This window comes from Verticillium alfalfae, genomic scaffold, assembly GCF_000150825.1.
Source record: "Verticillium alfalfae VaMs.102 supercont1.3 genomic scaffold, whole genome shotgun sequence".
Lineage (NCBI taxonomy): Eukaryota > Fungi > Ascomycota > Sordariomycetes > Glomerellales > Plectosphaerellaceae > Verticillium > Verticillium alfalfae.
Window position 1 is genome coordinate 492,074 of NW_003315036.1, and position 15,062 is coordinate 507,135.

Consider the following 15,062-nt stretch of genomic DNA (forward strand, 5'->3'; position numbering starts at 1 on the left):
GATTCGCGATGAGGGTAAACCCGAGTCGTATGCCCATGGAGGCGGGGGTGGTTGGTGCGATGATTGCTGAATGGACTACGGGTCAATCATGCCAATGTTCAATGGAGTTAGCCAGGTTTGTGTACTGTACATGTGAGTCTGATAATGTGGCGAGGTTAAACCTGTGAGTTGCATCTGAGGAAGGTGGCCATCAAGGTCATTGCCGCTTGTTGTGTTTGTTCCTGCCGCCGCCATGCCTGCACCGTACACCTTCGGTAACAGTCGCGACCTAACGCCATTCTCTCGATCGAACAAGGAAGGAACGATGGGTGCCAACGGATAGCCAGGCACACAAGTGCGTGGAAAACCGCCGTGTGCCGGCCGAGCCTGGAGACGCCTGGCAGTGGAGCCCGGAGCGCTGGAAGGGCTGGCGCGAAACTCTTGGTGGGCCTTGGCGTCATGTAGGCGCACTGCTCAGCGCCCAGCAGCGCCCAGCGGCGGCAGTTAGTGGGCTAGCAGGCCTGGGAAGCTACGGTTGTGCCGCAACGAGTAAGAGCCCGTGGGGCAACAACATCTGGTGATGACGTCGGCGGGGGTACATCGAGGTAGAGCGTCTCAGTGGATACATGGCTTGGACGGGCAGCAGCAGCAGCAGCAGCAGCAGCAGCAGCAGCAGCAACTGCCCAGGTGCGGAAGCAAGACCGGCACCACCACCGAGCAAAGAGCTCGAGGGGTGGCAGGAGCCAAGGACTAAGCACCAAGCACCAAGTACGCAAAAGCAGGAGCAGGAGCAGGAGGAGTAGACCGTTGAAGGAAAGAAGGATACCCACAGAAGAGAAGAAGAAGAGGGGGGGCACGACCAGGAGAGCAGGAGCAGGAGGGGCACCGGTACCCCGATCATCATCATGGATTGGACGGTCAAGTTTCCCATCCCCATCCATCTGCTTCTACTTCTGCTTCTGTCTCGTCTTGACCCCTCGGCCAGCGGGACCCGGATCTGGCTCAACTCCTCGACTCATTGAAAAGTCGATTCCTCCCACCCCAGACGCCCTCCTCTTCTCCCCTCCTCTCTCTCTACATTCCTGCTCTATTCCCCATTTTTCTTGATACCCCCCTCTTCACCCAACCTCAATTACCTACTTTGCTACCTGGATAACCGCCCCCCACCGCCATCATGATCGAGATCCCCAAGGCCAACCGTCTCGCCGACCTCTTCTCCCTCAAGGGCAAGGTCGTCGTCGTCACTGGTGCTTCCGGCCCCCGTGGCATGGGCATTGAGGCTGCCCGTGGCTGTGCCGAGTTTGGTGCCAACGTCGCCATCACCTACTCTTCCCGCAAGGAGGGTGCCGACAAGAACGTCGCCGAGCTCGAGAAGGAGTACGGCATCAAGGCCAAGGCCTACAAGTGCAACGTCGCTGATTACGCCTCGGTCGAGTCCTTCGTTAAGGAGGTCATTTCCGACTTTGGCAAGATTGATGCCTTCATCGCCAAGTGAGCTCCCCTCACCTTTTTTTTTTTTTTTCGTTATTTTCAAAGCCGGCATCATTGAAAATCAAGATCGTACTGACCAATGCAGCGCTGGCGCCACCGCCGACTCTGGTGTCATTGACGGCACCAAGGAGGCCTGGGACCATGTCATCCAGGTCGACCTCAACGGCACGGCCTACTGCGCCAAGGCCGTCGGCGCCCACTTCCGTGAGCGTGGCACCGGCTCCTTCGTCGTCACCTCCTCGATGTCCGGCCACATCGCCAACTACCCCCAGGAGCAGACCTCCTACAACGTCGCCAAGGCTGGCTGCATCCACCTGGCCAAGTCCCTGGCCAACGAGTGGCGCGACTTTGCCCGTGTCAACTCCATCTCCCCCGGCTACATCGACACTGGCCTGTCCGACTTTGTCGGCCAGGAGACCCAGGACCTGTGGCTATCCATGATTCCCATGGGCCGCAACGGCGACGCCAAGGAGCTCAAGGGTGCCTACGTTTACCTCGTGTCCGACGCTTCCACCTACACTACCGGCGCCGATATCCTCATTGACGGCGGTTACACCGTCCGGTAAACGTGTGCGCACTCTGGCAGTGTGGCACGTGAGCGGAAGAATATGTAATAGACAGCCTCTACGGCCCATAGCAAAGGATGGACCTGCCTGTATAGACTGGACCATTAAATTGAATGAAAGAAACGAAGCCTTTGGATATCACAATTGTTCTCTGGAGAACAGCTGCAAGTGTCCAGAGTATTGGACCTGCCCTGCAATTTTTGTTTGCTGATTTGCTGTGAAGTCAAGTTCGTGCAGGGCAAATGCAACGATCGTCCGGCACCAAGCGAGGGAGGGTGGGCGCCGCGCCGCGCCCTGCACTGCAGGCAGCTGCTGTGAAACCCCTTCGCATGTGTTTGGTTCATTCAAATGGTGCATGATTCTGCAAGATCATGTTACACGCAGATCGGCTTTTCATAGCACAAGAACAACGTCAAGTGGCCAGACAATCAAGATTCGGAAGCAGAAGACGGAAACTGGGGACGTTCATTTGATGCGACAGGTCATTTCATTATTCAGATTTACTCTTTGGATCCAACTCCCAACCCCACCAAAACGTCGTGATTACCATCAAAAACAGGCCTTCAGGCTGCCGAGGGGATGCAAGAAGCGAAAACTAACACTCCACTCCGCCGCCATAGCCAGAACAAACCCCCAACAGTGCAGCACTGAGCCTTCCTGAAAGCCCGCATATGCGCGACGCGATCGGCAGAAGCTACAGTTCCACTGAGCGAACTACATCAGGCCGGCCGCGAAGAGAACGGCACCCAGGAGGCTGCCCATGATGCTGAGGTCTGACCTCGCGGCCGCACCGACGGGGACGGTCACCGGCTCGTCGTCGTCCCCGTTGTCGGCTTGTGTCGGGACGGGAGCTGGCGCCTCGGGTGTCTCTGGCACGGGGGCAGGGGTTTCGGGCTCGGGCGCGGGAGCCTCTGGCTCGGGAGCAGGGCTCTCAGGGTCGGGAGCGGGAGTTTCCGGCTCAGGGGCGGGATGCTCTGGCTCAGGAGCAGGATGTTCGGGCTCAGGAGCGGGTTGCTCGGGCTCAGGAGCGGGGTGCTCGGGCTCAGGGGCAGGATGCTCAGGCTCAGGGGCAGGATGTTCAGGCTCCGGAGCAGGGTGCTCGGGCTCCGGCGCTGGGTATCCGGGATGGCCGGGATCTTCAGGCTCGGGGCATGGGGTCTCAGAGGCATGCGGCGGCGGGGGGTAAGGAGTGGGTTCTCCCGGAGCAGGGTAGTCGTCCTTGGTGGTCGTGGGCTTTCCAGAGGGCTGGGGAATGCCGGATCCGCCGGGGCAGTCGTCCTCGCCCGTGCCGGTGGGAATGGCCGCAGCACAAGCACATACTAATAGTTTGGTTAGTTCTCGGACAGTTCCTGTACATTTGCACGAGGGCTTTGGTCTTACCGGACGAGGCACCCGTGATGACGGCCTGGAGGGAGGCGGGAGGGCAAGCTGTGGCGACGCAGGGAACGAGCAGCTGTGTAAGGCTGGCCTGAGCTTCGGCCTCACACTGGCAAGCGTAATCGGTCGCATCGCAGCCGACATTGGGAGCGGCATTGAGGAAGCAAGGCTGGGCACAGGCTGGGACGGCCGACGTGGCAACAGGACCGCAGTCGGGGGCCGTCGGCGGGCGCACAGCTTGTGGGCGGCGGAATGACACTGGGGCCAGGCACCTCACTGCTCTCGCCAGGGCCGGGAGCCTCGGACGACGGCTCAACGGGAGGCTCGCCGCCGCCGCCAGATGACGCGGGAGCCGACGGCTCAACGGTAATGCTGGGTTCGGACGAGGCAGTGCAAGGGGTGCTTGGGTTGGCGGTGACGCAGCCGCAGAGGGCGGAGACGGAGCCGAGGAGGGGCACGGCGCCAGCAATGCCGCATGCGCTGATGACGCAAGGCGCGGCGCCGGCTTGAATGGTCTGGAAGCCGGCACACTGGCACTCGTAGTCCTCGGCGGCGCAGCCGAGTGAGGCAGAGGCCGCGGAGATGATGCAGGAGCGACCACAGTTGGGAACGGCCTGGGCGACATCCTCACAGGGAGAGGTGGCATCGCAGTCGCCGCCGCCGGGTGAGCTAGGGGCAGGGGTGATGGGGCCCGAAGATGCAGGCTCTGTGGAGCTGGGGATGACGGGGGGCACAGAGGGTTCTTCGGACACGACCTCGCTCGAAGGGGCGCTTGGCGGTGGGCCACTCGACGGGGGCTCGCTTGGCTCGGGCTCACTGGGGACGGGAGGGCTGCTGGGAGCCGGGGCGCTGGTGATGGGCGGCTCCGAAGGGACAGCAGTAGGGGCGGCATTGACGCAGCCGCAGACGGAAGCGCCGGCGTTGATGGCTGACTCGATCTGCGTGGGATCCGCGTTGCAGTTGCCAATGACACAGTTGAAGGCCGATGCTTGAATCTGAGCAGAGCTTGTGGGGTCGCAGCGGCCTGGTCCGGGTCAACTGATGTCCACCATGAAGACAAGGTGCTTGTCTGATCACTTACAGCGGAGGTCAAGGCCATTGGTGCAGCCGACAGCGGAAGCTGCGGACAGGATACAGCCCGTCTGGTCTGGTCAGTCAATGCCAACATGTTGTGGGCCTCTGAATACTTACAGCGCAAGCCGGGAAGAGAGTGGTCAAGCTTGCGCATTGTTCCAATCCTCCCTGAGCAGCAACGCCCGAAGCCACCGCTAGGAGGGCGGCAATGTGAGCGGCAGAGACCATGGTAAGTGTCTGCGCAAATCGCGTCTTGAGTGTACAATGCTAACGAGTGTCTCCTGGCAGAAATATGCGAGGAATGTACTGGCGAACACGTTTGGACAGCCAAAGACAGACCTTGGCAACGAACACGGCAACCAAAAGAGGATGTCTCTTTGCAGTTATACATGAACCTTCCCCTTCACACTTCCGCAGAATGAACCTCGGCGATGACTTCCTGAATCTTTCATATGATCCGCCATGACATCGTTGGTGACCAGCGCCGCCTCGCTAACGCCGGGCCGGGATGTCACGACCAAAACTATTGGACTATTGGTCGGCAAAGCAGCCGCGAGAGCTTCACTGTCACATTGTCACGCTGCAGTGTCACTATACGAGCTGTAAAGGAGGGGGAAATCAAGATGGAGGTGATCCCTGAGGATCTGGGCCCGACAATGACGCCCCTTCTCCAGGGTCGAAGGAGTTCTTTTCGGGTCGTTGCCTGTATCCAAGCATGTGCTCTGGTGTGGCGGCACTGCAGCCTGACTGGGCAGCTGGACTGAGGGATCAACGCCTTGTCGGCATATGATGCCGCTCCAGAACCTGACCAGGGGCTGGGGGTTGAGGAAAGCTGTGCTTCTTTCTCTGACTGAGGGACGAAAGCATGAAGCCGCGCCAGGGGTCAGATTGGTGCGTCGCAGAGATCTAATCTTACAAGCTGCGCGGCATGAAGACAGCCTCAAGGTCTGACAACACCCTCTCGACTCATCGCGCAATCTTATTCCGATCCTGTGCAAGCTTCCTCACAAGAAAAGGGGGGAGAGGGAGGAGGGTTGGCTGCATGGAAGGCATAACACTACAAGAGTGGAAGCAGATGAAATGGATCGGAGGTTGCGGAAATCATGTGCAAATCCCCCAGACATCCACCCCCTCGCAAAAGTCGGCGCATGTGCCTCGGCCGGGGCAAATGAAGGCTGCGTCAGGCCAGGAACAGGAATAGGGTAGCCCAAAGAGATCATGGTGGTGTGGGTGGACAAGGGTCGGGGCGGACGCCGTTGGCCTCGCGAGTTGCGGGGAACCCCTGTCAGGCACGGTCTTGCGCCGTCTCACTGCAACCTCCAGCCCTCCTCACCGACCTCGAGGATCGCGGCAAGCGGCCGGAATGGGGCATGGCCTTGCGGTGGCGGGGTGTGGGTGCGGTGGGGGAAGGGAGAGATGGCCAGGGTTGGGCATCGCTGGGCTGATCGTGGGCTTCCGAACCTGGCTGCGGTGCCACAGGGCTGCGGCTAGGTGCTTCGAGGCCAAGCTTGTCCAAGTTCTGCGTTGGTTATGTTGCTCTCTGGAATCGGCAAAGGTACATCGTAGCTGTGCGTTCAGGGCCGGGGGAACTTCCTGAACTGGCCAAGATGCAACCTTGTCGGCGGCACATCGTGCCTCGATTGCTGGCGAGATGATCTAAGGTTGCAAACTGGAATCACATGAAATGAGAGACAAGACAATACTGGTAGATCCTCGGCACTTGCAGCAGCTCAGGCTGTTCTTGGTCGTATTCATATTCCAAGATCGACTGTCACCTGCTCAGTCAATTCCATGCTGTATCCCATCCGCTGGGGCTACCAGCGTGAACAACAAGATTGCACAAATTCAACTGACTCGACATCTGAGGTTTTTGGCATGTAGCTCAGAAGGATCTGTGGTATTATAGGCTTTGCTTCGTTATCACTACTTGCGTCATCTCACAAGAATCTAGAGATTCTCTTCTAAGACCGGTTGTTGTTCGCCTTGTTGTTCCCAACATTTAAGGCTTCCTTCACCTGCTCCGTCACCGATTTCTCGTTTTGGTTGGTGCCCGTGCTGCCCTCGGTAGATACACCGAGGGTCTCCTTCACCTTGTCGACGACCGCTTGTCCGCCGGCCTGCAAGTTGCTAGCGGCATTCGCGATGACACCTGCGTCATTCGAACCGTCTCCCTCGCTGGCTTTCTCCGACGCACTGGAGACAACATTGTTCGCAGTGTCCATGGCCGCCTGTCCGGTCTCCTGGGCTTTCTTCGATGTCTCTGAGAGAACACCTTTATCAGACGCACTCTTTGTAGTCGAGTCCTGAATCTGTTTTGATGCTTGCGAAGCGGTGCTGCTGGCCTGGTCGGCGGCCGACTGTCCTGCTGCCTGCGCCTTACTGGCTACGTCCGAGAGTATGCCGCCACTGGAGCTGTCGCTCTTCTTGTTTGATGTGTTTACCTGGTCGGAGGCCTTGGTCGCTGCGCTGTTGACCTGGTCAGCGAGGGACTTTCCGCCCTCCTGCGCCTTGTGGCTCGCCTCTGAGTCGAAGCTGCTCGTCTTGGTGTTGTCGGTGCTCGACGTGTTCTGCTGGGTGTTGTGTGCAGCGGAGCTGCTGAGCTTCTCTGCGAAAGTGTCGTCGCTGTCGGCTACCTTGGTGCTCGACTCCTTGGCGTTGTTGTCCCCGGAGAGGTTGCTGGACTTGAGAGTGGTACCCATCTGTGATTACATGTCAGCGCATGATAACTGTCGATACGAGGCAGGCGGGAGGCCATACCTTGGGTGCCTGCTCGACATTGCCGAAGAGATCCTGAGTCTCCTGCGCGACTTCGTCGGTGATGCTCATATTGAGGGCTGTTTTGTTGTTGGAAACTATTTATCTGTTGTGTGTCTTGACCAGTGCGATATATGGAGATGTGTTATCACGAGCACTATGTATCGTAACGAACCTTTCCGAGTGTTGGTGTCCACGAGTGACTGGGCCGTCATATATGCTCTCAACGGCCTCGCCACGACCGAGATCACGAGCGTGCTGTGAAGCCTTATAATGATGTTAGCCAACGTCATCGTGATACCCAGGGCGAATCACTGAACTTGCGCGGAGAGTTTAAGGATTCAAGGGTGTCCTCAATGCTCCTAGCGAATCTCTCATGATGTTTCTCGCACGGTAGAAGCACTGTCTTCCACCATTGCTAAACATTTCTCATGGCCGTGTGAATTCATCGTGCCCTCAGTCAAACACCGGAGCAAATGCGCCAGTTCATTTACGTGGCTGTTGTCGTTTGTCTGCTCTGACCATGAATGACGTGGGGCGGCTTCGCCACCGGAGCGTTTTCCGGAGTGACGACAACACACCGTCAAGTGACAGAACAATGATTGTACTAAACCAAATGCCGTAGACAGACTTGAACAATGACAGTTCCGCCGAAGAGAGAAGAATTAGCTAATGCTTGGTTTTGAAGCTTAGTTTATCAATAGCCGTTGGTCCAGCGCGCTATTTTGCTACCCGCCTGGCATTGATCACGACGCTGTTCTCCGCTTTTTCTCTTCGACACCACCGTTCCACCCAAGTTATTTGCAAACCATCCTGCGACAATAATTACCCACGCGAGAAGAATCGAACAGGCGAATAATTCAGGAGATGAGCTGCTCACTGAACTCCTCAGGCTTTGAGAGTCATTTGAGACTTGAGACTTCACTGCCTACTCTTGGAAAACGAGACCCTGTGACTGGTTCAAGGGGCCAGCCTGTCGCAAAATTGTCACATACTCATGATTTCCACTACGTGAGTACAACTCGGCAACTTGAACTCTCTTAAAAGTTTATTGCAGGAAGCCTTATATGCAAGTTGCAGTCCGTTAGCTCCCGATAACATCAACGTGGCACGTGGTGAAGCCCTGAGGACTTCGACAGCTACAGAGTGTTCGTTAGCTGCGGCAAGCTGCGTATTGGCTTATTGGTCGCCTATTGTGGCATGTATCTGCTAAAGGTCTTGGCGCCAAAGGATTACCAAAGTCCCATTTCTCCTCCTACACAACTTCTCCTTCCGATTTCATCACAGACCGATTGGTCATTCGTTGGAATCTTTATGGATAAAATATAGACTCGCTCTCGCCTGCGGGGTTGCGGGCACTACTCGACATCGTAAGGTCCTCTTATCGCATGGCTATTCGCTGGGCCCCAGGGTACCTGATGCCAAGGATGTAACTGCCTTCCTAACTTGGTGTTCGATCTACATTGAAATGCAATGATCAAGGATTCGCTCGACGGACAGCTCTGAATATACACAAAGCCATTGTTAGCTGGGGCTCTCTCCAGCATGGAAGCTCTTGGCCTTCGGATGCGAGATCCGGAGCTGGGGAAGGAATAAATAGACCATTCCCGTCGTTGTCCCCGAACCGTAGCTTGACCTCGCCTTATCTGTACAGATTCTTACTTTGCCATCTAGCCTTTTGGTTGTCATCGCAGCCCTCTCTCGAAATGCGCTTTGGTACTCTGACAGGCGCGGCCCTGGCCGCTGCCTCTGTCTCTTTTGCGAAGGAGATGCCCAAGGACGAGGCGCGCGCAGCTGGTCAGTTATCCTCATGATCTCACCATAAAAGGTCATGATGCCTGCATACTATGGCTGATGCTGATATGTCTTCAGAGCTATATGATAGCGGCAAGATGCACGAGACGATCATGGGGAAGAAGAAGGCCTTCTGGAAGTCCGAGATCGACTCTGGTATGATCGACTCGTCGCAATGGCCCCGGCTCAACTACACCAAGTGTGTAGACGGAAAGGTCGCGGCCATCCCTGGGGACCCCCACCATACCTTTCGGTGCAAGAACATGGATCTATATGACTTTATCAACCATGCAGAGCTGGGTTCGCCGTCATCGGACTCGCAAGGTCGCACTGGTAGCTCTACTTGGGGCTGGACAGATCCAGAGTCGGGACGAGAGTTCATTGGTGGGTCAAGGAAAGGTAGACTGTGTGAGAATATAGATTGCTGACCCCCAACAGCCAACGGCATGTTTGATGGCACGTCCTTCATCGAAATCCTCCCAGAAGGCAAGCTTTTGAAGCTCGGCTTTCTGTAAGCTTCCCACCGCTCGCCACTCAACCCCAGCTGACTCCAGGGCAGGCCTGCATTCGCTCCGACAAATGATGACGCGTGGTGGAAGGAAGTTCGAACCTTCAAGAACTACGTTCTCATTGGAAGCGAGCTCGAGGGCCACGGTATCCAGATCTTTGACATGACCAAACTTCTCGACATTACTGCTGCCAATGCTCCCGTCGAATTTACGAACGAGAAGGACCTGACCGGCCATTTCGCCGACCTGCCCCTGGGCGCTACCCACAACGTGGTTGTGAACGAAGAACTTGAATATGGTGTCGCCGTCGGAGCTCGTCCGAGGAATGGCGGCTGCTTCGGTGGCTTGATCTTCTTCGACTTGTCTGACCCCACCAACCCCGTCAAAATTGGTTGTGACCCCCAAGATGGATACACGCATGATGTAAGTGATTGATGTGGCTATAATAGTCCACCTCACCGACGTCAGAGAAATGATGCCCTTGCTGACACCTTTTAGGCTCAATGTCTTGTCTACCACGGCCCTGACAAGAAGTACGAGGGACGCGATATCTGCTATGGCTACAACGAGGACACTCTGACAATGTGGGTCAACTTTCCCCTTTGTTGTACAGAAGAGTCATGGCTAACCTTACGTAGTTTCGATGTCACGGACAAGTCCAACTCAACTATCATCTCCATCACCTCTTATGAGGGCGCGACCTATACCCACCAAGGCTGGCTCCTCGACCCCAAGAACCAGGAGTGGCTCTTTATGGATGATGAGTACGTGTTCCGCCTAATCCCAATTCTTCCGCCCTAACTTCCATAGGTACGATGAGTACGACGTCATCGGCCCGGCTCGTGACGGATATCCTGTCACGTATATCTGGGACATTCGTTCCCTCGAGAATCCCAAGAACACTGGCCTATACAAGGGTAACGTGAAGAGCATCGACCACAACCAGTATGTCAAGGACGGGCTGGTGTATCAATCAAACTATGGTGCTGGCGTCCGCATCTACGACGTCTCTTCTGTACCTGAAGACCCTTCGGGTAACAGCGTCTGTGAGATTGCGTGCCTCGATATTTACCCCGAAGATGACGCTCTCCCTGGCGGCGGTAGCCTCGAGTTTGTCGGTTCGTGGGCCTCCTACGCTCTGTTTGACTCTGGCTACATTTTCATCAACACCATCGAGCGTGGCGGCTTCCTCGCCAAGATGACCAAGCGGGAGGCCTGCAAGCCGAAGAGCTGTAATGCTGATAACTGTCTTCGTGCTCTGCGCTCCAGCAACATCGAGGGCCGCCTCGAGGAGAGCCGGGAATTCTGTGGAGAATTTACCAAGACGTTCGTCGCTGATGTGGCTGTCGTTCCGGAATATGCAGTCAAGGCCTGCCCGACTAACATCATCTCGCGGGTCTCGTCGGCTTGCTCCTGCCTGCCTACCAGCGCGTCCAGCTAAGCATGGATAAGGCACTCTGCCGAAGTCTGGAGATGCGTGAAAGTTATGGGGATGTGTACCTGATGTTTGAGGCACGGACTAGGTAGACAGACGAAATATGTGCAAGGAATTTATTATTTAAAGGCTGAAAAAGCCGCTTGTTGTCTCTGCACTGAACTCGTCAGACAAGCTCGCCCGTGACCTTCTCCGGATCCATCTCATCCAACATCCTGTCGACAGCTTCCTTTGCTTTGTTCGCATATCCACCAAGGTCATCCCCGTGTTTCGCTTCAAACCTACCATCAAACACCTCGACACTCAACCACCCGCGGAACCCCGTCATCAAAACAGCCTCCAAGAACTCCACAATCGGCAAGTATCCCCCATCATACGGCAACGGCCGATAATCATGACTCCAGCGCCCCCTAGGTCTCGTCCCAGACTCGTCACTGCTATCCTTCAGCGGCGGACCCATGAGATAGGCATCGCTGATCTGCAAGAAAAACACCTTCTCCGGAGGCACTGTCTTCGCCAGTTCCGCCCAACTCGCCCTGTATCTCTCTCGCAGCTCGTCCGGGCCAACTCCCTGATCTTCTATGAGTCCAGATGAGGTCGTCGGATCACCCCACTCCCACCGGCAGATTGGAACGTGTCAAGACAGAGCCCAACGTTCGGGCCGGTCCGCGGCTCGCACAACCTCCCACGCATCCCGCCACAGCGGCGCCCGCGTGGCCCAGCACCAATTCTCGTACGCGAGGCGGAAACCCCTCTCGGCCAGCAGATCCGCCAGCGCCGCTATGTCGGCCGCCAACTCCGCCACGGAGGCCGATATGCCGGGCGAATCGGACGCGCCGACTTGCAGCATATCCGTGCCGAGGGCGTCCATGATGTCGATCCATCCCCTAGCGCGGCTGAAGGCCTCTTTGCGCTGCGGGCTCCCCTCGAGCCACCCTTCAAAGTTGGAGAAGGGCTGGAGCACGATGATGGCGAGATTGGACGCGTGGCATAGGGAGCGGATGGCGGTGGCGGCTTTGCAGAGGGCGGGGTAATCGTCTGCGGCAATGTTGCGGTGGGCGTGCCGCGCGGCGAAGGTCTGGAGGTCTGGGAAGGCGAGCTCAATGCCGGTGAAACCGGCGGAGGAGATGGCAGCTAGCTTTTGCTCGAGGGTATGGTGCGGGAGGCCGATGGAGCAGCTGGCGAAGGACGTTGGGAGGTCGAATTGGGCGGACATCTTCACTTTAGGTGTGTATTAAAGGAGTCTTGTGCAACGAGTGAAGGGATCAGCTATTAGTCTCTTAGGGGGTCTCTAGGGAGATAGAATAATCGATGCCCTCTATAAATCTTAGTCTATTAACCTTTCTTATAACTATTCCTTTATTACGCTTAGTCCTCTCTCCTTAGTTCCTACGATTAAATAATAGGCTATCCTCTATCGGTCTTATACCTCCTTTAGGTCCTAATATAACGCCCCGTCTCTCTCTTTACTTCGTCCTGAAGTATAATATAATATTTAGGTTAAAGGTCCCTATTAAGCTCTAAGTAACTCTCTCTTAAGCTATTTAGTATTATTAAGTCTAACGATGTCTATATATTCTAGGTTTCTATCTAGTTCTTAAGTATCTATCTTAATAAGTACTTCTTATTAATTAGCTAGGGTTTCTAGGTTAATTCTTTATTATTTAATAACTATAGTTTAATACTTCTATATATCTTTCTTCTCGTCTTAGTTCTACTTCTCGTTCTTCTATTATTCTTATTTAGTAATCTAATAAGCTTCTTTTATAGCTAATTAATAAGTAATAATATATTAATATAATCTTACTATTCTATTATTCTTCTATTCTCCCTCTTTATCTCGGTTCTATTTAATTATTCTTATATTATTCTATTCTTAAATAGAAATCTAATAAGCTTCTTCTATAATTAATTAGCAGATAATAGTTTACTAATATAGTCTTACTATTCTAATATTCTTCGTTCTTTCCTTTTTTATTATTAAGATTTAGTAAATAGCTATTATTCTAAAGTAGCCTATTATAAGTTTCTAATATATTTATAAGAGGATTTTCTAATTATTATTTCTATCTTTTCTTCTTCTCTAATAATAATAATAACGATGATAATATCCTCCCCTCCTTAATATTATCTTTATATCTTCTATAATAATCCTTTAATAATTAGCTATTATATAATTACTAATTAAGTATAATTCTTAAATCGATTTTAGCTTTTTTAATTTTTCGATAAGAATAATTTATAAATCTATTAATATTTACTTATTAATTACTTATTAATTAAAAGTAATAATACTATTATTTAAATAATTTCCTATTTATAAATTACTTTTAATTATTTCCCCTATAATTTAATAGTTAATTAGCTATAGAGTAATAGCTCCTCTTCCTCTTAACCCTTACTAAGAGCCTAGATAGGTATACTCCGCTAGAGACCTACTATACCTCTATTACTATAACTATATATATAAATAGTTTAATCCCGCTATAAGCGGGGAGTACCTTTACTATAAAGAGGATATTAATAGGTTAACTATTACCTAATAATTAATTATTAGCTAATCGTTTACGTAATTAGTTCCGTTAAATACTCTTATTATAGAGTAGCTTAGGGTAATAAGCTATATCTTATTATAAGTTACCCCCCTTTTATTCCCTTATTATTTAGTAGCTAATTCCCTATAAGTACCTATTAAGTACTAGGCTACTATATACGCCTTTAAGTTAGCTACTAAGGCTATAACTAAGAATAGCTATATTAATATTTTTAAAGTAAGTAGTATCTACTTATTAGATATTTATTATTTAAGTATTAATAGATTTCTTTTAATTAATTTTAATATAGCTAAGACTATTAGCTAGAAGGCCCTCTAAAAGGGTAAAAACGATAAAGCGCTAAATACTAAGAAACGTACTACTATTAATTAGTAAGAGGCTAGCGAGTACTCTACTCGCTACCTCGCTACTATTAATCGTCTCGCTTAGGCTATTAAGCGCTCTACTACTACTACCGAGGTCTCCGCTACTACTTTATAATAGATTACCGGTTCCTTTACTAAGTTAGTTACTATTTAGTCTAAGATCCGGGAGAATTATACCTTAATCGTAAATCGTTTATTAATTAGTTACTATTTATTTATTAATAATCTACTAAAATTATAATACTCTTATTAGCGTAATTAATAATAAAGAGGATAGCGAGAATTAGGAAAGTAATAACGAGGTAATAGTTTAAGAATTACTAATAGTCTATTAGTACTCCCCTATTACTCTTCTTTTTACTTTTTCTTTTTTTATTATTCTCTTTTAAGAGTAGGGCTAAGGGCTAAAGTACCTCCTAAATATTAATTAAGTTACTATTAATCCGCTATTACTCTTTTTTATAATTATTTATATATCTCGACGAGGTCGTTTATTACGTTTCGCTATAATTCTTACGAATTCTCGCTTTTTAGGTATCCCTTTTATTTAATAAGGTACTACCGATTACGTAATAGTCCCCTATAGCTAACTATTCTCTCGACTATATATACGTCTTCTATTCTTATAGCTAGTAGTACTTTATTAACCTATAGCTAAGGTAATAGTTAGTTTTCTCTACCTTTCTAATTTTCTAAGTATAATATATAGAATACGTTATATACTTTATAGCTAAGGGGTAACTATAGCTTATATACTAGACTATAGCTATTTATCTTCTTAATAACTCTAAATAGTCCTAGGTATTTATCGGATAGCTTTTTACTAAGTCTCTACTATTTAATCGTTCTCGTAGAGAGGAGAACTAAGTCTCTTACCTTATATTCTTTCTAAATTCTTCCTTAATTATAATAGCGGGCTTAGTATCTATTACTTATCTCTAGGAGTCTATAGATTATCTTTCTATTAGTTATCTACTAAGCTATTTATAGTTCTACTATCTCTAAGTTCCCCTATCGTTACGTAGCTCGGCCTAGGTCCCCCGGTCTAACTAGGTTATATCTTATTAGTACTTTTATTAGTAATTACTAGATTATTATATAGAATAATATATTATATACAGAATTCCGCTATAAAGAGTAGGGAAATCTAGTCCGTTTATGAA

The 15,062-nt window shown here is 51.4% G+C and overlaps 5 protein-coding genes across 5 annotated transcripts; 2 read left to right on the top strand and 3 right to left on the bottom strand.

Moving 5' to 3' along the window:
- Window positions 1-1,153: 1,153 nt before the first annotated feature.
- VDBG_02657 (L-xylulose reductase) lies at window positions 1,154-2,036 on the top strand (the record flags this gene model as incomplete). The annotated part of the gene is made up of 2 exons (XM_003006472.1): window positions 1,154-1,470; window positions 1,556-2,036. 2 exons carry the CDS (start codon window positions 1,154-1,156, stop codon window positions 2,034-2,036), a joined length of 798 nt encoding a protein of 265 aa, XP_003006518.1.
- A 1,481-nt stretch (window positions 2,037-3,517) lies between these two features.
- VDBG_02658 (MAC1 interacting protein) lies at window positions 3,518-4,715 on the bottom strand (the record flags this gene model as incomplete). Its single annotated transcript, XM_003006473.1, has 3 exons — window positions 3,518-4,437; window positions 4,495-4,555; window positions 4,605-4,715. 3 exons carry the CDS (start codon window positions 4,713-4,715, stop codon window positions 3,518-3,520), a joined length of 1,092 nt encoding a protein of 363 aa, XP_003006519.1.
- Window positions 4,716-6,448: 1,733 nt separating this feature from the next.
- Window positions 6,449-7,534, bottom strand: VDBG_02659 (predicted protein; the record flags this gene model as incomplete). The annotated part of the gene is made up of 3 exons (XM_003006474.1): window positions 6,449-7,186; window positions 7,245-7,321; window positions 7,417-7,534. 3 exons carry the CDS (start codon window positions 7,532-7,534, stop codon window positions 6,449-6,451), a joined length of 933 nt encoding a protein of 310 aa, XP_003006520.1.
- A 1,413-nt stretch (window positions 7,535-8,947) lies between these two features.
- Window positions 8,948-10,985, top strand: VDBG_02660 (conserved hypothetical protein; the record flags this gene model as incomplete). The annotated part of the gene is made up of 6 exons (XM_003006475.1): window positions 8,948-9,038; window positions 9,114-9,419; window positions 9,474-9,546; window positions 9,673-9,967; window positions 10,043-10,128; window positions 10,355-10,985. The coding sequence occupies 6 exons, from the start codon at window positions 8,948-8,950 to the stop codon at window positions 10,983-10,985; spliced, it is 1,482 nt and encodes a 493-aa protein (XP_003006521.1).
- A 160-nt stretch (window positions 10,986-11,145) lies between these two features.
- Window positions 11,146-12,195, bottom strand: VDBG_02661 (3-dehydroshikimate dehydratase; the record flags this gene model as incomplete). Its single annotated transcript, XM_003006476.1, has 2 exons — window positions 11,146-11,558; window positions 11,634-12,195. 2 exons carry the CDS (start codon window positions 12,193-12,195, stop codon window positions 11,146-11,148), a joined length of 975 nt encoding a protein of 324 aa, XP_003006522.1.
- Between the last annotated feature and the right edge of the window lie 2,867 nt (window positions 12,196-15,062).